The sequence below is a fragment of the Saimiri boliviensis genome, chromosome 15, assembly GCF_048565385.1.
Source record: "Saimiri boliviensis isolate mSaiBol1 chromosome 15, mSaiBol1.pri, whole genome shotgun sequence".
NCBI lineage: Eukaryota > Metazoa > Chordata > Mammalia > Primates > Cebidae > Saimiri > Saimiri boliviensis.
This window is the reverse complement of record NC_133463.1, coordinates 62,386,345-62,407,650: the sequence shown is the minus strand read 5'-3', so window position 1 is coordinate 62,407,650 and position 21,306 is coordinate 62,386,345. Positions and strand designations below refer to the sequence as shown.

At 33.4% G+C, this 21,306-nt stretch overlaps 1 protein-coding gene across 8 annotated transcripts in view; it reads left to right on the top strand.

Moving 5' to 3' along the window:
- CSMD3 (CUB and Sushi multiple domains 3) overlaps positions 1-21,306 on the top strand; it is a 1,243,168-nt gene that overhangs the window by 380,981 nt on the left and 840,881 nt on the right. For all 8 annotated transcript variants that reach the window (XM_039464529.2, XM_074387065.1, XM_074387064.1 and 5 more), the window contains exon 6: positions 12,819-12,931. In XM_039464529.2, the coding sequence (XP_039320463.1) occupies positions 12,819-12,931 (113 nt within the window). The remainder of the gene's footprint in view (positions 1-12,818; positions 12,932-21,306) is intronic.

Sequence of the window (21,306 nt, the reverse complement as noted above, 5' to 3'; positions counted from 1 at the left end):
GTTCTGCATTAATGGGAGTGGTAAGTCTCAGGAGACAGAATTTATAAGGTTTGCATAAGGCAAAGGAGAAGCAACCACCTTCTTACATGGCTGCAGGAGATACAGAGAGTGTACAGGGGAAATTGCCACTTTAAAACCATCAGATCTCCTGAGAACTCCCTCATTGTCATGTGAACAGCATAGGGGAAACTGCCCCCATGATCCAATCACCTCCCACTAGGGAGCTCCCTCAACACATGGTGATTACAATTCAAAATGAGATTTGGTTGGAGATACAGAGCCAAACCATATTTTTCTGTCCCAGACCCTCCCAAGTACTTTTCACATTTCAAAACCAATCATGCATTCCTAACAGTACCTCAAAGTCTTAAGCTTATTCTAGCATTAATCCAAAAGTCCAATTCCAGAGTCTCATCTGAGACAAGGCAAGTCCCTTCCATGTATAAGCCTGTAAAATTAAAAAAAAAAAAAAAAAAAAAAAAAAATCAAAAGTTACTTCCAAGATACAGTGCAGGTACAAGCATTGTGTAAATGTTCTCATTCCAAGTAGGAGAAATTGACCAAAACAAAGGACACAGGTCCCATGCAAGTCCAAACCCTGGTGGGGCAGTCATTAAATCTTAAAGCTCCTAAATGATCTCCTTTGATTAACATCCAGGCACACTAAGCAGTGCTCTAGTGGGGACTTAGTGTGGGAGCTCCAACTCCATATTTCCCCTCTGCATTGCCCTAGTAGATGTTCTTCAGGAGAACTCTTCTGCCTGTGCTTCCAGGTGTTTCCATACATACTCTGAAATCTAGGTGGAGACTTCCAAAGTTCAACTCTTGTCTTCCACATACCTGCAGGCCCAATACCACATGGAAGCCACCAAGGATTGGGGCTTGCACCATCTAAAGCAATGGCCCAAGCTTTGCCTTGACCCCTTTTAGCCATGGCTGGAGCTGTAACAGGTGGGATGCAGGGTCAAGTCCTGAAGCAGCACAGAACAGTGGGGCCCTGGGTGCAGCCCAGGAAGCCATTTTTTTTCCTCCAAGGCCCCCAGGGTCTGGGGTGGGAAGGGCTGCTGGAAGTTATCTGACATGCCCTAGAGACATTTTCACCAATGTCTTAGCTATTAACATTCAGCCACTGATTAGTTATGCACATTCCTGCAGCTGGCTTGAATCCTTCCCCAGAATATGGGTTTTTCTTTTCTACCACAAGGTCAGGCTGCAAATTTTTCAAACCTTTATGCTTTGCTTTTGTTTTGAACATCTCTTTATGAATTCATATAACTGAACACTTTCAAAATAAGCCAGGCGGCCTCTTGAATGCTTTGCTTCTTAGAAATTTCTTCTGGCAGATACCTTAAATCATCTCTCTTAAGCTCAAAGTTCCATAGATCTCTAGAGCAGAAGTAAAATGCCACTAGTTTCTTTGCTAATCCATAGCAAGAGTGACCTTTGTTCCAGTGGCCAATAAGATCATTATCTCCATCTGAGACTACCTCAGCCTGGAATTTCATTGTCTAGAGTACTATCAGCATTTTGTTCAAAACCAATCCGACAAGTCTCTAGGACATTTCAAACTTTTCCGCATCTACCTGTTTTCACCTGAGCCCTCCACACTCTTCCAACCTTTGCCTTTTGCCCAGTTCCAAAGTCACTTCCACATTTTCAGATTATCTTTGTAGGAGTACCTCACTCTGCTGGTCCCAACTCTCTATATTAGTCTGTTAGCACACTGCCATAAAGATGTTACCTGAGAGTGGGTAATTTATTAACAAAGAGGTTTAATTTACTCGCAGTTCCACATGGCTGGGAATACCTTAGGAAACATAACTATCATGGCAGAAGGGGAAAGAGAAGAAAAAACCTTCTTACAGGGCAGCAAGAGAGGGAGAGAGAGGGCATGCAGAAGAAACTACCACTTTTAAAGCCATCAGATCTCATGAGAACTTCCTCACTATCATGAGAGCAGCAGGGAGAAACTGCCCCCATAATCCAGTCACTTCCATCAGTTCAATCTTTCAACATGTGGGTATTACAATTCAAGATGAGATCTGAGTGAGGACACAGAGCCAAACCATATCAATTCCATATATTGTTCACTCACTATCCCACAAGAGTAGCATTTTTCATAACTATGGCACAATATTACAACCAGAAAATTAGCATTGCAATTACAATCTGTGCGACCCGAAGAGACCCTTCCCAAAGCAAATGAGAGCGAGGAGTTGTTAAGCCGAGTCCAGGTTTATTGGGATCTGCGGGCAACCCAGGCGGGAGGGGAGCTGAGCTGCACCGAGCAGCTGCCGGAGAGGGTTTTTATAGGGGCGGCGGCCTGTTTAGGCAAGGTGTTGCGGAGTGATTGGTGGAAGGGAGAGCAGAGGAGGGTTTTCTGCGTGCCAGAAGGGGATTGGTCACCTCTTGGCGGGCTTAGGTTTGAATTTGATTGGCTGTCTTGTTTCTAGGCAGATTACTGCAACTGCCAAGGGATGGGGGATGGGGGTTGGCTTTAGGTTTGGCGGGTTAAGGCTGAGCAGTGATTGGTCGCCCTGCGCTACCAGGCAGAATAGGGTCTGCAGGCGGACTCCAGGAAGTGAAGGACAAAATGGAGGACTGTGGGTTTTTCTGCCAAACACAATCCATTTAACTGATTCAGATTTCACCAGTTGTGCAAGTATTTGTATTGTATTTTATGCTGTGCACTTTATCACAGTGTAGATCCCTGTAACCATTACTATAGTCAAGATACAGGGAAATTCCATCATAAGAATCCCTTGAGCTATCCCTTTATAGCAACAGCTATGTCCCACCTAACCTGCCCAACCATAACACCTACTAACAACTACTCAATTCTACATGTCTTTAATTTTTTCATTCCAAGAACGTTATATGAAGGGAATTATATAATCTGTAACCTTTTGTAACTGGGGGGGAGGGAGTGGGGGCGTCCAGCAGATGCCCCCAATTCCCCAATCCGAGGTTCTTGGCCTATCTTACCCCAAAGAAAGTAAGTACCTCAGAGATGCAGTGAGTTTGCCATTCGAATAAATATCATGGACCCAAAGAGTTTGGCAGAGAGTGATTTATTAGGTAGAGAGAGAGAAAGAGAGAGAGAGAGAGAGAGAGAGAGAGAGAGAGAGAGCAAGAGCTCCCAGGCTGCTGTGGGAGGGGATCCAGAGAAGGAATCCATATAGGGAAGAAGCAGCGGGATTTTATCTCTTGACTTATTCCCTCTCCATTGAAGTTCTTGTCCAATGAGAGGAGTTCTTTCAAACTTCCTCTGGAGTGATTGATCTTTGACTCTGATACTGGATTGGCTACTTAGTCTACAACTCTGAGTTAGAGCCCCTCCTCCCAGAGCTTTCAGTGAGTTCTTTATGTTCCTGCCTTTGAAACCCCTCCCCTTGTGGACCTGGGAAGAGTCCCTCACTTTGAGATTCGATTTTTCTTTGCTCATAATGTTTTGTTTTACACAAAATTACCTTGAGATTTATGCAAGTTGTTGTGTACATCAGTAGTTTGTTCCTCTTTAATGCTGAGTAGTATTCCATGATATGGATATACTGCAGTTTATTGAATCATTCACCAGTTGTAGACCATTTGTGTTCTTTGAAGTTTTCAGCTATTGTAAGTAAAGCTACTTTGAAGATTCATGTACAGGTTTTTGTGAGAACCTAAGCTTTCATTTCTCTGGGATAATGAGTACTCAATAGTACAATTACACAGTTACATGGCAAGTGCAATTTTAGTTTTATAAAAGACCGGTATTTTTTTCCAGTGTTGGTATACTGTTTTACAATCTCACCAGCATTATGTATGTAGTTCAGTTTCTCTGCTTCCTCACATTTGATGTAGTCACTGGTTTTAATTTTAGCCATTCTGGTAGACGTATTATAATATCTCACTGTGATTTTAATTTGCATTTTTCAAAGACTGTCTACTCATATACCTATTTGCCATCTGTAGATCCTCTTCAGTGAACTACCCATTCAAGTCTCCGCTCATTTTGTGAATGGGTTTTTTTGTTTTGTTTTGTTTTGTTTTTTAACAGTTGACTTTGGAAATTCTTTATAAACTGTAGATAAAAGCTCTCTGTCAGGTGTATGATATATTAGCACTTTTATTTTTTTTACATTTTGTAGTTTGTCTTTTCATCTTCTTATTCAGTATCTTCTTCATAGCGAAAGGGTTTAATATGGATGATGTCCAATATATTATTTTTTATGAATGCTGTTTTTGAGCTTAATTCTGAAATTCTTCACCTAGCACAAGATCTTGAAGATTTTCTGTGACGTGTTTTTCTAAGTGTTTTATAGATTTACTTTTAAGTCCATGATCAATTTTGAGCTTTTTATTTTTGCATAAGTGTGAAGTTTTGGTGGTTTATTTTTTACCTATGGTTGTCCAGATGCTCCCTCATCAATTGTGAAGAAGCCAATCATTGAACCCTTGAATTGCTTTTATACCTTAGTCAGGAATCAGTTGGACATATTTGTGTTTATTTATTTCTGGGTTTGTTATTCTATTCCAGTGATATATGTGTATATTCCTTCACCAATATCTTACTTTTTTCATTAGTTTAGCTGTATAGTAAACCTTGACAATAAGATAGAATCGTTACTCCTAACTCATTGTTTCTCTTTTTCAAATTTGTTTTAAGTTAGTCTTGGTTCTAGGACTTTACCTATAAATTCTACAGTGATCTTGGCAATGCTTACAAAAATAATTTGCTGAGATTTTCATAGGAATTGAATTAAACCTATAGATTTTTTTTTTTTTTTTTTTTTTTTTTAGACAGAGTTTCACTCTTGCTACCCAGGCTGGAGTGCAATGGCACGATCTCGGCTCACTGCAACCTCCGCCTCCTGGGTTCAGGCAATTCTCCTGCCTCAGCCTCCTAAGTAGCTGGGATTACAGGCATGCACCACCAGGCCCAGCTAATGTTTTGTATTTTTAGTAGAAACGGGGTTTCACCATGTTGACCAGGATGGTCTTGATCTCTTGACCTCGTGATCCACCCGCCTCGGCCTCCCAAAGTGCTGGGATTACAGGCTTGAGCCACTGTGCCCAGCAAACCTATAGATCATTTTGGGGAGAATTGAAATGTCTCCTATTTTCAGTCTTGCAAATCTTGAAAAAGACGTATCTTTCCACTTATTTATATCTTTGCTTTTTTGTTGTAGTTTATAATATTCCAGATGCAAAGCCTATAAATAATTTACTAACTAGTTTTATACCTATTTGATTTTCTTCAGAGTAGTTGCACATTGTATTATGATTTTACTTCAATTTCCACATGTTCACTATTAACATTTTAAAATGTGTTTGATATTTGTATGTTCATCTTCTATCCTGTGACCTGGTTGAACTTATGTATTAGTTTCAGGAGGGTTTTATATAGATTGCTTGGAATTTTCTATAGAAACAACCATGTCATCTGTATATAGGGACAGTTTTATTTTTTCTTTCTTCTGTCTATTTTTTTCATACAGTTATTGCACCAGCTAGAACTCCCAGCACTATGTTTAATAAAAGTAGTAAATGAAGACGTTGGTGTCCTAAATGAAGACACCAACGTCTTCATCCTAAATTTAGGAAAGCATCCTAAATTTAGGTCAGGATCCTAAATTTAGGTGAGCATCCTAAATTTAGGTCAGGATCCTAAATTTAACATTAAGTATGATATTAATTGTAGGTTTTTTGTGTATGTTCTTTACCAAGTAGAGAAATTTTTTTTATTCTTAATTTACTGAGATTTTTTTTTTTTTTTTAAATCATACATGGGTGGTGAATTTTGTCAAATGCTTTTTCTGTGACAATTGATCTGGTCATTTTACTTTTCTTCTATAGATTGTTCATATGATAGATTACATTTATTGAATTTCAATTGTTTAGCCTGTTTTTATAACTCCAATAAATCACACAAGTTCAAAGCATGTAATTATTTTTGTTCAATTTGATATTATTTTATTGAGTATTTTTGCACCTAAGTTTATGTGAAATATTGTTCTATAGATTTTTGTTTTGTACTGACTTTGCCTGTTTTCCTTATCAACATAATACTAACCTTATAAAATGAGCTGAGAAATATTTCCTCCTGTTCTAGTATCTTTTAAAAAAAAGATAAAATTATTTATTTTATTTTTTATTTGTTTTATTTATTTATTTATTTATTTTAAAAATATACTTAATATTCTCTATTAAGAACATCTTAGTCGGGAAATTTTTTGAAATTTTTAATTACAAATTGAATTTTTAAAAGGCTTTACAGGAATACTTTTTAATTAGTGAGAATTTGGTTCCAGACCACCACAGTGAACTAATATTGCAATAAATCAGGTCATCCTAATTTTTCAGTTTTCCAGTGCATATAAAAGTTATGTTTATGATATAGTATAGTCTATTAAGTGCTCAGTAGGATTATGTCTACTAGAATAATGTATATACCTTAATTAAAATACTTTGCCAATAAAAAATGCTAATGATATTCTGAGCCTTCAGTGAGTCATCATCTTTTTGGTAGGGGAAGGTCTTGCCTTGATGTTGATGGCTGCTGAACTATCAGGGTGGTGGTTGCTAAAAGTTGGAATGGCTGTGAAAAATCTTAAGACAAGTGAAGTTTGCAGTATCAATTGACTTTTTCTTCAACAAAGTATTTCTCTAGCATGCAGTGCTGTCTGGTATCATTTTCTCCACAGTAAAAACTTCTTTCAAAATGAGAGTCAAACTTCTTGAACTCTCTCTTGCTTTATGAAGTAGGTTTATGTAATATTCTATATCCTTTTTATCGTATTAGCAATTTTAATGCATCTTCAACAGGAGTAGATTACATCTCAAGAAATCACTTTATTTTCTCATTGTAAGAAGCAACTACACATCCATTCAAGTTTAATTATGAGATTAAAGCAATTTAGTTACCTATTTAGTCTCCACTTCTAATTCTAGTTCTCTTGCTCCTTCTACCGTATCTGCAGTTACTTCTTTGATTGAAGTCTTGAATCTTTTAGTTTGTAATCAGCTTTTTTCATACTCCTATTAATGTGGATATTTTAACCTCCTCTCATGGATCGTGAATGTTCTTAATGGCATCAAAAATGGTGAATCATTCCAAGATGATTTCTATTTACTTTGCCAAGATCCATCAGAGGTATCGCCATCTGTGTCAGCTATAGCCTTATGAAACATATCTATTAAATAATAATAGCTTAAAGTCAAAATTCGTCCTTGATTCCATGGCTCAACATTCATTTCCTTGTACATCTTCATCAGAACTCTTCATTGACCAGGTGCATTTGTCAATGAGCAGTAATGTTTTGAATAAAATCTTTTATTCTTAGGAGTAGGTCTCAGTTGTGGGCTTAAAATATTTAGCAAACCATGCTGTAAACAGATATCCTGTCATCCAGGCTTTGTTATTCCATTTATTTATTTATTTATTTCATAAGTTGGGGTACAGGTGCTATTTGCTTACATAAGTTCTTTAATGGTGATTTATGATATTTTGGTGCACCCATCACCCAAGAAGTACACACTGCACCATATTTGTAGTCTTTTATCCCTTGCTCCCCTCCCACTCTTTCCACCAAGTCCCAAAAGTCCATCGTATCATTTTTATGCCTTTACATCCTCATAGCTTGGTTCCCACATATCAGTGAGAACATATGATGTTCGGATTTTTTATTCCTGAGTTACTTTGCTTAGAATAATAGTCTTCAATTTCATTCAGTTCACTGCAATGGTGTTAATTTATTCCTTTTTATAGCTGAGCAATATTCTGTTTTATATATATATATATATAATGGATATATATATATAAAACGGATATATATATGTGTGTATATATATATGTGTGTGTGTGTATATATATATATATATATATATATCACAGTTTCTTTATCCACTTGTTGATTGATGGGCATTTGGATTGCTTTCACAATTTTAAAATTGTGAATTGTGCTGCTGTAAACATGCATGTGCAAGTCTTTTTCAATTAATGACTTGTTTTTCTCTGGGTAGATACCCAGTGGAGAGATTATTGTATTAAATGGTAGTTCTACTTTTAGTTCTTTAAGGAATCTCCACATAGTTTTATATAGTGGCTGTACTAGTTTACATTCCCACCTGCAATGTAGAAGTGTTCCCTGATCACCACATCCATGCCAACATCTACAGTTTTTTGATTTTTTTTTTTATTATGGTCATTTTTGCAGCAGTGAGGTGGTATCACATTGTAGTTTTGATTTGCATTTCCCTGATCATTAGCGCTATTGAGCATTTTTTCATATGTCTGTTGGCTATCTATATATCTGCTTTTGAGAGTTGTTTACTCGTGTCCTTAGCCCACTATTTGATGGGATTGTTTGTTGTTTTCTTACTGATTTGTTTAAGTTAGTTGTAAATTCTATATAATAGTCCTTTATCAGATGTATAAATTGTGAAGATTTTCTCCCACTCTGTGGGTTATCTGTTTACTCTGCTGACTGTTCCTTTAGTCATGCAAAAGCTCTGTAGTTTAGTTAGGTCCCAGATATTTATATTTGTTTTTATTCCATTTGCTTTTGGGTTCTTGGTCATGAAATCCTTGCCTAAGCCAATGCCTAGAAGAGTTTTCCCAGTGTTGTCTTCTAGAATTTTTTTTTTTTTTTTTGAGACAGAGTTTCGCTCTTGTTACCCAGGCTGGAGTGCAATGGCGTGATCTCGGCTCACCGCAACCTCAGTCTCCTGGGTTCAGGCAATTCTCCTGCCTCAGCCTCCCGAGTAGCTGGGATTACAGGCACGCACCACCATGCCCAGCTAATTTTTTGTATTTTTAGTAGAGACAGGGTTTCACCATGTTGACCAGGATGGTCTTGATCTCTTGACCTCATGATCCACCCACCTCGACCTCCCAAAGTGCTGGGATTACAGGCTTGAGCCACCACGCCTGGCATCTTCTAGAATTTTTATAGTTCAGGTCTTAATTCCTTAATCCATCTAGAGTTGATTTTTTATAAGGTGAGAAATGAGGATCTAGTGTCATTCTTCTATATGTGGCTAGCCAGTTATCCCAGCACCATTTGTTGAAAAGAGTGTCCTTTCCTCACTAAATATTTTTGCTTGCTTTGTCTAAGATCAGTTGGCTGTAAGTATTTGGGTTCATTCCTGGATTCTCTATTTTGTTCCTTTGGTCTACATGCCTATTTTTATACCAGTACCACAGTGTTTTAGTGCCTTATAATATAGTTTGAAATCAGGTAGTGTAATGCCTCCAGATCTGTTCTTTTTGCTTAGTTTTGGCTTGGCTATTTTTTTCTGGAAAGATTTTTAAAAAACAGATGTCAGAGCTATCAAAAGTGATAGCTGTTGAGGAAACTACAAAATTTTAGACAGCATAAAAACCAGATATGGCTGAAATGAGGACCTGACAGGAGAGTCATAAATCAAAGGAATAAGCTCAGAATAGTTTTAGGAACTTTACCAAAAAGGCTGTGGTTCTCTCAAGTTTCTTATGTTTAACTAATTCCTAAAATCATGTTATAAGGATTATATTTGCTAAAGGACTAATTACAATGGAAACAATTACATAGGCTTTTAAATATTAATTTATTATTTAGTTATTTCTGCAGTAAATTGGAGAACTAAAAATTTTTTGCACATATTATGGCAAGTTACTCTGTATTATTGTCAGTATTTATTTCTTCATTAAACATGCAATGAAATTTGATGACATTAATAATTTTTCAGTAATTAAATTATTTATTTATTACCCAAGAGATTGAATTTTCTGTTACAAATAAGTATACTAGTAGATGACACATTTTTGATGTGTATTAGCATAGTTTTCTTGATATAATTATTCTAAAATCCAGTTTTGTAATTTAAGACATACAATCATGAGTATGGATTTTTTATGGTGAAATGAAAAATATATTAAAACAATGGAAACTTTATTTTCAGAAATTCTTTATCATGTAACTGGGATTTTTATTATTATTGTTATTGGTTATTTGCCACTATCTGAAATATATCTTTTTAAATTATTTGTTCATTTTATTTTTATTATATAAAACCATGATTTTTATCTTGCTTACTACCATATTTCTAACTTTACCATTACCATTTGTCATATAGTTAATGTTTGGTAAATAACTGTTGAATGAATGCATACAATCTCTTTCTAATAAAAAGATTATTCTCATTGACTTTATGTTACAATTTGCTTACTCCTAAATGACCACAGTGATTTGACAGAGGGATAACAATAAGTTATATTTTAGAATATCTCCTTTAGTATTTTAAGAAATTAATTATCTAAATAATTAGTTTAATGGAATCTTTCCAAGTGGCATGTATTTTCATTTCCTCATTTCCTGGTTTTCTTGATAACATGTGAAATAAGCACAGAGATATATAGATTTATTTGTGAAATTTCTCCATAAGCCATAAACAAAGCCATGTTGTTTAGAATGGGTTTAAATAATGAACAATATTCAGTAACTATGATTTGCAAAGCCCATGTGACTCCCCTATAAACAATGACTGTATATTTCTCTCTGTTGGCAGAGGGATGCTGTGGTGCAAGTACTTTCTAGTTCAGTTTCTTGGTTTATCTAAGGTTCTGCTTCATATGCTGAACCTGAGGCTGTCAGGAATTTCTCTTAGTTTCACCCTTGTTAAATTGCCATTATTTGCTCCACCTCATGCACATTCTGCCTCTTGCTACAGCAGCTCTACTTTCTTCAGGTCCACTATCTTAGATTACTGAAAGTAAATTCAAGTTGCAAACTATAGTTATGCAGTAGCTATTACTTGCCTTTCCTGTACTCTATTACTGAAATTACCTTTCATGTCCCTGGAAAAGATGGAAAGTTTATCATTGTTATTGTCCATTTCATCTTTACTTCCTTTCTCGCATTTCTTAATGTCCTCGTGGAGTTGATTCTCATTTACTGAGTCTTTTAGGGGTCTATCTCCAAACTCTGTGCTTTAGTGTATTTACACACCTCCATGTATCTGGAAATATGTTCAACCTGTCAAAAATAATTATACTTTCCCAAATGGATATTCATGTTCATTGAAACAGGGAATTGAACAAAAATCAAGTTGTAAATCAAAATCTGGCATGAACTATGCTACTCAATTGAAAATGTAATTGAACCAAATCAAAACAGTTTTTCACTGAATTACTATTTTAACCAAGCCAACCAACCAACAAGAGTAAACATAACCTGTATATTTTCTGAAAGTAATGAAATCAGATTTTAAAACTTGAATCTAAAATTATAGTTATATTATATATTTTTATTAACTAAATTCAGATTATAAGAAAAATCAGCCAGCTCAACAAACAGATTCAATGCTATGAAAAGAGAAAATAGATGATTAATAGGGAGACGTTACAGAAACTGCATTGCAATCCAAGAATAAAAATGAGAAATATGTGCATAGATCCCAATGTGTTCATATTGGAATTCAATATTCTATACAACAGTAGGCACAATGATACGATACAAGTGATTTTACATTTTGATGGGCAGTTGGTCATCCACAAAAAGTGAAGGCTATCTCCCACACATCTTAGGAAACTTGGGTTTTCAAAGATAAAGAAGAAAGAGTATTGGATAGAGGGTCCTTGCATCCTTGTACCTACACCTTAAAACTGATTACATATACAAGGACAGATTTTCCATCCTCCTTTTACGCTTCCCCTAGCATGACTAACTGCCACGAGGTGAGAAAAGATTTGTAATTCTTCCTGACACTCCCACCCCCACAAACATAGTCTAATAAATCAGCTGTTTGTTTTGTCTTCTGAAGAAGAAAAGTGTCATCTTTGAAGAATAGGAAACATATATCGTATTCTGGTTATTAAGAAATGTTAATCTGAAACTCTTTGTAATTATGTAACAGCCTTGCTTTTGAGGCTCTTTTACTTTGACCTTATAACAAACACTTAAAATTTAAATGGTTAGATATATGGTGGAAGTATAATAGGGCAGTATTTTTTTTATTGCATTATGTTAGAAAAACTGCTTTGCTGGAAATTGTCAAAAAATTTAAATTGAGAGGTTATTTATATTTTAATTGTTACCAATATCTGGAGCATAGTTCTCATATTTTGCTTTAAGATACTTGTTTTGAGTATAATATAAACGGTGTTTTTGCAACCAAATATGTGAAGATTCTCTATCCAATTATATTTGTTTGGATATATACAATCTTTTTTCTGCCTATCTATTTGAGCACGTCTCTAATACACTATAGAATTATTTATTATAATGAAAGCTAGTCTTGAAGATTTATAAGATTATGAAATTACATAAAAACCGTGCTTGTTCTATGAAAAGAAGTTGTTGCCATTTAGTGAGAAATATTGAAAAAACATTAAGTGGATAGGAGGGAGTATAAGAAGATAACTGTACATTCTTACTCTGGAAATAAGGATATCAATTTGTTTGAGGTCTTTTGATTTTTGTAACTTTATTATGTCAATACATACATGGGAAGCATGATGACTGGCACAATCAGCTCCGTTTTCTTTATTATTAACAATACAATAAATCATTATTTGTGCAATAAATAAATTTGGATAATCAAAAATCATGTGCAGTTAAAAGTTTTACAATTGATTGTATTAATATACACAATCTGATTGGAACAGCATGTGTTCACAATTACACTGTTCTATCATTGACTTTTCTATGCATAAAAGAACTATTTCATTTGTGCTTAAAAAGTTGACAGTGCAAAATCATGAATATAAGTAGACTTTTGTTTGGTCCCAATTTTGTGAAAAAGTTTACTGCTGAAAAGCTTTTTAAATTTTGTTGTTGTTGTCTTTCATAATTCAGGTTATCTGGAATGAATATACCACCACCAATTATCAGCAACAAAAACTGGCTCAGACTGCATTTTGTTACAGACAGCAATCATCGATATCGTGGATTTAGTGCTCCCTATCAAGGTATATTTGTGGAATACCTCTGCCTCTTTTGATATGTAAAATAATTTTGGTGTACACAACTGCATTTTCTGATAGAAAAATATCTTTAACATTTAGAAATGGTACTTTGTATAGGGAAAAATGGTCGTTCTCTTGCTGAGGCAATAATGTGATCATAACCACAGTATTAAAGTTAGTTGATTTTTAGTAAATAATGAATATTATGATTTCTAAAAGGTAGTATGTAACAGGTGCAATATTTTGCTTTAATAAAGTGCTTCAGCAATGGGACTATTGGACACACTAGCCAAAGTTGCACCACAAATCGCTGTAGAAAACCTTCAGTTGTAAGTAGGCTCTTCATCAATTAAAACTCACTTCTGTATGCAGTGTGTTTGTTAGTGCTAGTTTAATTAATCTTGTGAGGAGTTTTATCTACCAATTTTGTTAACAAAAATAATTTTCAATACATAGGACGTATTCGATGCATTTACTTGAAAAACTCTTTGGAACAAGATTAGTATGAAGATCGAGTATTAATGAAAATCTAGCTTCTACAATGTTCAGTAATACTATGTGAGCTTAGTGTGCTTTATCCTCAGACTACTTACATAAATAATTCATTTCATTTTCAGTAGTGTATAGCCTGCTTTTTAGGGAATAGTAAGCATTGCTACAGTCACATTCTTCCATTTATCTGTGTTTTATTTTTTACTTAATGCTTCCCCCTGAAGTAGTCTTCAGGCCTAAGCACTTTGTAAATTTAATATGATGACTTTAGGAAGCTTATATTTAGTACTCAAAATGACATTAGATCATATATTGTTTTTTGGAATACAAAATTTAACAATTAGTTTATATTTTGAAAACCAGTAACCTCTCTGAAGCTGTTATCAATAAGATTTCTCTCAAAAACTGCAGTAGCTTAATGTGATTTGTAATTTGACTTTCATAATACTGTACTGAGTATCACTGCAATGAAAATCCTTAGGAGAGTAACTTAAAATCAAGATTTTTAGACAAAGTCTACTGAAGAAAATCTATAGTAATGTTCATTTCTAAAGTTGTTAATTGGAATAGAAATATAAATGCAAATATGCTTTTAAAATTATGCAATGCGTTAACATTTCTCATAATAGAAAATATTAGCTATCATAAAACACTAAGTTTTAGAATTCAAAAATAAATATTCGTAGAAGAATTTATTTTCATATATTTTTTAAAATAGCTCTTTAGGTATGATAACTTAAATCTTGCCAGTTTAAGCCAGTGTCACTATGAAATTTGTAAAAATATTTTATCCAGTTCCCAATTTTAATTTCTAAAATTTTTATGTACATTAGAGAGAGATTTTATTGAAAATAAGATATTTCTGTGAAGCCTCTTTATCTCTAGGTTGATCCTTTTTCTTGTGGAGTTTTCAGCCACATAATTCTATGGCTCTGATTCCTCTCTACAATGAGTTAAGGCTGATGGCATGGTAGAAAGTCAAAAAACAATCTTTGATTCATGGGATCTTTTCTACTAGATTCATGGAATCTTCTGGTCAAAAGGCTTCTATTCTTTCTCTAAACAGAAGTAAAGTAGCATTTATTTTATATGCATATGTAGAAACTGGAGTAAAAAATAGATCTCCTACCTGAAATATTAAATGATATTTCATTTGTTTTGTGCAATATGATTTCATGGAACTGATATGTTCAGAGTTGTTTTGCACTTTAAGACAGTGGCACAAAGATACCAGTAGTCATGTTTACTTACTTAGACATTACAATATGCTGCTCACTGGTGTTTAATTGACTTTTGTAGTATTTTTAAGATTGGAATTGTCACTTTCAAGCATTACCTGTTTTCCAAACTGAAAAGTAGCATTGCTGTAGTAAAATGAAAAAGATGTGTTTTATGAGATAAAATTTACTTCATTTTCTGCAGGAAAAGGGACTCAAAAGGGAGGGAATTTATATCTGTATAATACAGAGGAAATAGAGTAGGTTAGGAAAATTGAAGCTTTGATTTTATAATAAATTTAAGGGAAAGTTTTATTATATAAAAATATTCCTTTGCATATTATTCTTTTAAAACTTTCCTAATCCAGGCTTACTTTTACTGATTGCATTATCTCCAAATAATATTCTACCTAGACAGCATACATTCATTTGAGAAATAAATCTTGAAATCATAATGATTAAATTTAAATTTTAAAAAAATATATAGTAAGATAAATGGCTACAAAATCATAATTTTGACATGCTGAAATATAAGCCCTATCATGAAATGGTAACGATGCTTTTTACATTGTTTTATGCTACTATTTCATTTTAGTGTTATTTACATTAAAACCACTTCAAGATTGAAAAGTTTGTGTAATATATTATACAGAAGTGAAAACTAAGTCTCCATGCAGCTCAGTTTCTTAATAACTCATATACTTACTGAGTACTCAGTATTATTGATTTACCTATAATTATTTAGTATTTTAAGGATTCTGCAGGTTTTCAAAGACTGATTATTTTCCTTATAACATTTCTATTTAATCTCTGTTCTTTATTAAATACTATGAAAATTAACTGCAAACTACTAAAGAGTTCATTGGATGCCATTAGCTATTTTTATAGTATTTTCCATAATTGATGGAGTAAGTACATAGATACATACTGATGTGCTGTCCCAAATAGACTCACCTTTAAGTTACATTATATGCTATCTTCCTGAATGTTTTGGATATTATAATTTTAAATAGGATTAAGTAGAGACTGAGAAGAGCATGCTAAAAAACATAGTTCTATATCAACTTAAAAGTACTAAAAACGTGATTTAAATAGAATGGCTTTGATACATAAATACATAAAATACATTCTCTCTCTGAGCTCCTGTATCAAATATGCCCACTGCTATCTAAAGTAAAACATCTTTTTTCTCCCCAGTTTACCTATAATATAAATCACTTACTTGAAAACTTTATTACTGTCTCCTCTTTGATTAAAAAAAAAAGTTAATTTTTGACTCTTCCTGTGACAAAGTAACTTCAATATTATTTCATTATATTTGTCTTTGTTTTAAAATATTGTTCCTCCATTCAAGTTCCATTAAACCTCTACTAATGAGCACTTGGATTGTGCAACTTCTCACATAAACAGTAAAACTGTTCTTTAATTGTGGTATGTGGAAGTCCTCTTACTTATTTTTTGAAACCTCTATATTATTGTCACTTGGTCATTAGCATAAACTAAACGCTATTTCTTTTCCATTTCCATGTGTACATAGTCATATTTACTGTTTTTTTTTAATTGGAAGGGGAATTTTAGATGACACTCAATTGTCTATGAAAGAAAATCTTACCTATAGAAGATTTTAATTAGAACTATTTTTATTCTATAAGCCGCAATTACTCAAGTGTTAAGTATCATTTTATTTTTAAATTTATTTGACATTACACATTTTTCTTTCTATAGTGTGCAATCTTAAATGACATAGCTTTAGGCATTCATATAACTCTATTTATCATGTAAGTTTTAGGAATTGCATTATTTAATCAATTTTAAATATATAAATATATGAGTAATTTAATATTCTAGATTCAAGCTTCTAAATTCCTCAAATTTTAATCACAATTTGATTTTTTTTTTTTTTTTTTTTTTTTTTTTTGAGACGGAGTTTCGCTCTTGTTGCCCAGGCTGGAGTGCAATGGCGCGATCTTGGCTCACTGCAACCTCCGCCTCCTGGGTTCAGGCAATTCTCCTGCCTCAGCCTCCTGAGTAGCTGGGATTACAGGCACACGCCACCATGCCCAGCTAATTTTTAGTATTTTTAGTAGAGACGGGGTTTCACCATGTTGACTAGGATGGTCTCGATCTCTTGACCTCGTGATCCACCCGTCTCGGCCTCCCAAAGTGCTGGGAATACAGGCTTGAGCCACCGCGCCCGGCCCACAATTTGATTTTTATCTTTTCTTCCAAAAATTTTTGTATGGGATTCTTCTTATACAGGCAAATATTTTATAGAAATGTATTTTTCAAGAGATAAAGATATATTAATAGCAACACACAATATTTAAATTTTAATTGATAATAATGATAGTTTACATAGATTCTCAAATAGGCTATTATCATTTTGAGATCAACTGGGCATCTTTCATTGTAAGAAAAATGTATTTTGAGATCAACTGGGCATCTTTTATTGTAAAAAAAAAACCAAAAAAACTTTTCAAACCACATTGAAAATGCTCTTTCATATACCTAAGTTAGAGACTTCTGGCATTTTAGATGCCCATTGCTTCAGTCAAAAACAGTAAATTTGGCATAGTCCATTTTTTATATTTGGGAAGTTTTTGACATAATTTCCTATGTACAGTTACTAAACAAAGGCAAATAAGAGTATTGGGGATGCAGAATAGTATATTAAGTAAAGAATAGAGTCAGAAGATTAGAGTTGAATCATAAAGATACCAATTGCTGAGTTCTCTGAGCCATGGTTTTTCTTATAGCAAACAGATTCACAGTAACCAGACACATTATTGTTTTATAAAATCAAAAGGTATTAAGACTTCTTATAGTAAAAATAAGACATGAAGTAAATAAAGAGTCTTCAGTGAAAAGAGATAACATAGAACAGATGAGAAAGCACACATTTCAACTATGAAAAATGAATAGTTTAAATATTGTGATCAAACATAAAATTTGAATCCAGGAGCTACAGTTAAAATGATAAAACACTAGGCTTTATATTTCTCACTATCACAAATGAGGATGCCCACGTTTCTCAAGGGAAAAACACTTTTCCTTGGAACTGATTTTTAAAATAGGCTAGTTTGTAAGTAAAACTGAGAAGCAGTTTCCTTTCTATAACAGATATTCCGAAATCATAAATATAGTCCAGGCTTAAAAATAGAGCACAAGATCAAAGCAAATTTCCATAAAGAGAGATAGTATTCTGATCTTTGCTTTCAATAATATGTTTAATGATACATTTTTTCTATCTTTGTTTCTCTTTCTTGTTGTACCTTCACATATTCATTCTTTATAGAATACAGGGAATCTATATCCCACATTCTAGTCATGAATCTCTATTCTAGTTTTATAATTCTCAATATGAGTTATATTTATAATTCCGAGGATAGTGTGGATGAGTGTGACATGAAAAGAGAAGACCAATAACTCCTGATTCAGACAATTTAGACACTGTATTATCAGAAGAATATTAGACATTGTATTAGTCTGTTCCCACTCTACTGTAAAGAACCACCAGAGACTGGATGATTTTGAAAGAAAAGAGGCTTCATTGACTTTTCTTTAAGTTCTGCATGGATGGGGAGTTCTGCATGGATGGGAGGCCTTGGGAAACTTATACTCATCCAGAAGGGGAAGCAAGTATGTCTTACATGGTGGCAGGCAAGAGAGAGCATGTGTGAGTGCAGAAAAAAACTACCATTTATAAAACCATCAGATCTCTTGAGAATTCACTCACTATCACCAGAACAGCATGGGGAAAACCGCCTTTGCAGTCACTTCCCTCTCTTGACACATAGGGATTACAGGTCTTTCCCTCAACACATGCAAATTACAATTCAAGATGAGATTTGAGTGGGGACACAGAACCAAACCATATTAGACATGGATGAGTAGATTACTTTTCTGGTAAAGATAATAGATAGAAATTTGTTAGTGCAATTCCAGAAATATTCAATGAATACACACCTTTTCATAGTATAGTAAGTTTTAATTTTAATTAAATATATGCTATGGGAAAATTTATAAAATATTTATATCCTGATGTCAAATATGCTTTCATACATAGGTCAATTCCATTGTTTTAAACTTACGAAGTAAGCAAGCTATTTTTATTTACTGAGTTTTAAGCAAATAGAATTTTCACTTTCACTGGTACGTAATGTTTGAGAATAATTTCTAATCTTGTACTTTTTTTTTTTGAATTTGATTTTGATATTATTATCCTCTTTCTTCAAATTTCCTTCAATGCTAAATAAATACTTACACTTGGAAATCCTTTTTTAAAACAATTTTTGTTGTGGAGCAAAAACATAGAAAATTTTTTTACCTCTTGCTTTATGGACCTGACAGTCTATGAGACTCATCTTGTTTTTAGTACAACATCTACACAAACAGCAAAAATATTCAAACATTAATAATCAAAATAGTCTATCTAAACAATCATTGGTGTGTCTAAAGCAACTATTAAAAACTTTCTGATAGCATTTATTCTATGACACAAATGAGTATTTCATAGTCATGCCAGTATAAGATTGGGGCCTTTTATTATATTAATTAAGAATGATTTTAAATTATATGTTTTTCTTTCTGTTTAGTAACATTTATTAATTTAATTTGAGTTCTAAGTAAATAATACTGGGAAAGCTGATAAATGTAAAGAGGGAATTTTAGTTGTTACAATATTGAACATGAAAATTTGACTACATTTTTAACAAAGTACTTCTAATCCTAAAATTTGGCAATCTTTTTATGTACCTTCCATCCCAAAATTCTGTTCATTAGTTGTATGCGTATTTGACAGAAAACTGGCTAAATATTGTTTTACTTCAAATTTCCCTGAAATAAAAATTTTCCTGTGAAACATACCCTTGTAAATTGAGCACACTATTCTACATCAAAAACATAATGCTAGTGACATTTTTTTTTGCTTAACTCTAGTGTATTATAACAATTTCTAGTAAAACATTTTATTTTTCTTAATATTTTAAAATTCATGAATTAAAAATTAAGTCATATAACTGTATTTAGAGTTGGGATACAGTTTTAATATATAAACTAAGTTTTTAGAATTAAAGTATAATTTTAGGAGTCATATTGATTATTTCCTTATCTTTCCCAGCTGTTTTATAATCCTTTTTCTGATTAGGAGTTAACAATATATATTAATGTTGAGACTATCGGAAATATTAGAGGACATTATACATGAAAACAGGGTAGTTGTAAAAACATTAAATTTAGATTCTGATAAAAAGAATCGCTTAAAATCAGATAATAATGAACTTTGGTGAAAAGTACAGCAGGAAAGTGTAAACAAAAAATAAATATACTTAATGAATAGTAACAGAATTCAGGATTTTGAAGATTAGATAGAGAATCCCTTATACAATTTTTTTCTAGGGAAATGGATTAATCTTCATAGCATTGATATTGGAGTGACTCTGATTTATAATCAAAAATAAAACATCATGGATTCTTTCTTAAAAACACCAAAACGTTAATGCTTACATTTGCTAATTTTTAAGACAGTGTTCGATACATGTGAATATGTGTTTGTTTGTTTATTTACTTATTCCTTATTGGAATACTTACAAAGTCAAGACAAATTATAATAGCTTCATGTTATGATCTCATGGAATTTGTAAAATTCCAGATACAACTTAGCAAATGATTTGATTTAGATTATTATCTTTAAGTACACCGACTATAATAAATAGGAGACAATCTGTCAATATCCAGTTATAATATGGATAATATATTCTAAAATTTTTTGCAGGTTCAATTGTAGTTCTTGGTAACTATAAAATGATAAAAGATCATTTTGCATAACTCTTCTGTTTGATTCACACATTCCTGCTAATGATAGGGTATTTAAAATTTGTCAATCTCTTCTGGGATAAAAGTCAGCTTTCTTGGGATAAATATTCTTGGGATAAGTGTTCAAACTTTTAGGGCTTATATCACCTCTTCCTGGTTTTTTGTTTTGTTTGTTTGTTTGTTTGTTTTTTGGGGTTTTTTTTGAGACAGGGTCTCATTCTGTCTCCTAGGCTGGAGTGCAATGGCATGATCTCGGCTCACTGCAACCTCCACCTCCCAGGTTCAAGTGATTCTTCTGCCTCAGCCTCCCCAGTAGCTGGGATTACAGGCACATGCCACCATGCTCAGCTAATTTTTTGTAATTTAGTAGAGACAAAGTTTCACCATGTTGACCAGGCTTGTCTGGAACTCCTGACCTCAAGTGAGCCACCCGCCTCAGCTTCCCAAAGTGCTGGGATTAGAGGCATGAAGCACCTCACTTGGCCTCCTCCTTCCTTTTTCAAGAGACCTTCTAGATAACATTGATAGCCTATGAGTCTTAAAAGTGATGGGATGCACCCAACTAGTGAATATTAGCTAGTTTCACTGGATATTTTACTTCCTTGTAACTGAGAATTATACAAGGATCTACTTCTGGTATGCACATGGTCAGTGGTCCACCTTGTACTCCATGATACCTTTTTTGAGAGTTAATATAAGTCCCTATTTGTCATTTTGTTGATTTTTAAAAAATACTGCATTACAGGTATCTGTGTAATAGATATGATCATAAATATTATCCCCATTAAAGTATGTCAAACATTTAACAGACAAATATATTACAAATTCATCATGTGAGATATCAGCAGAGTATAT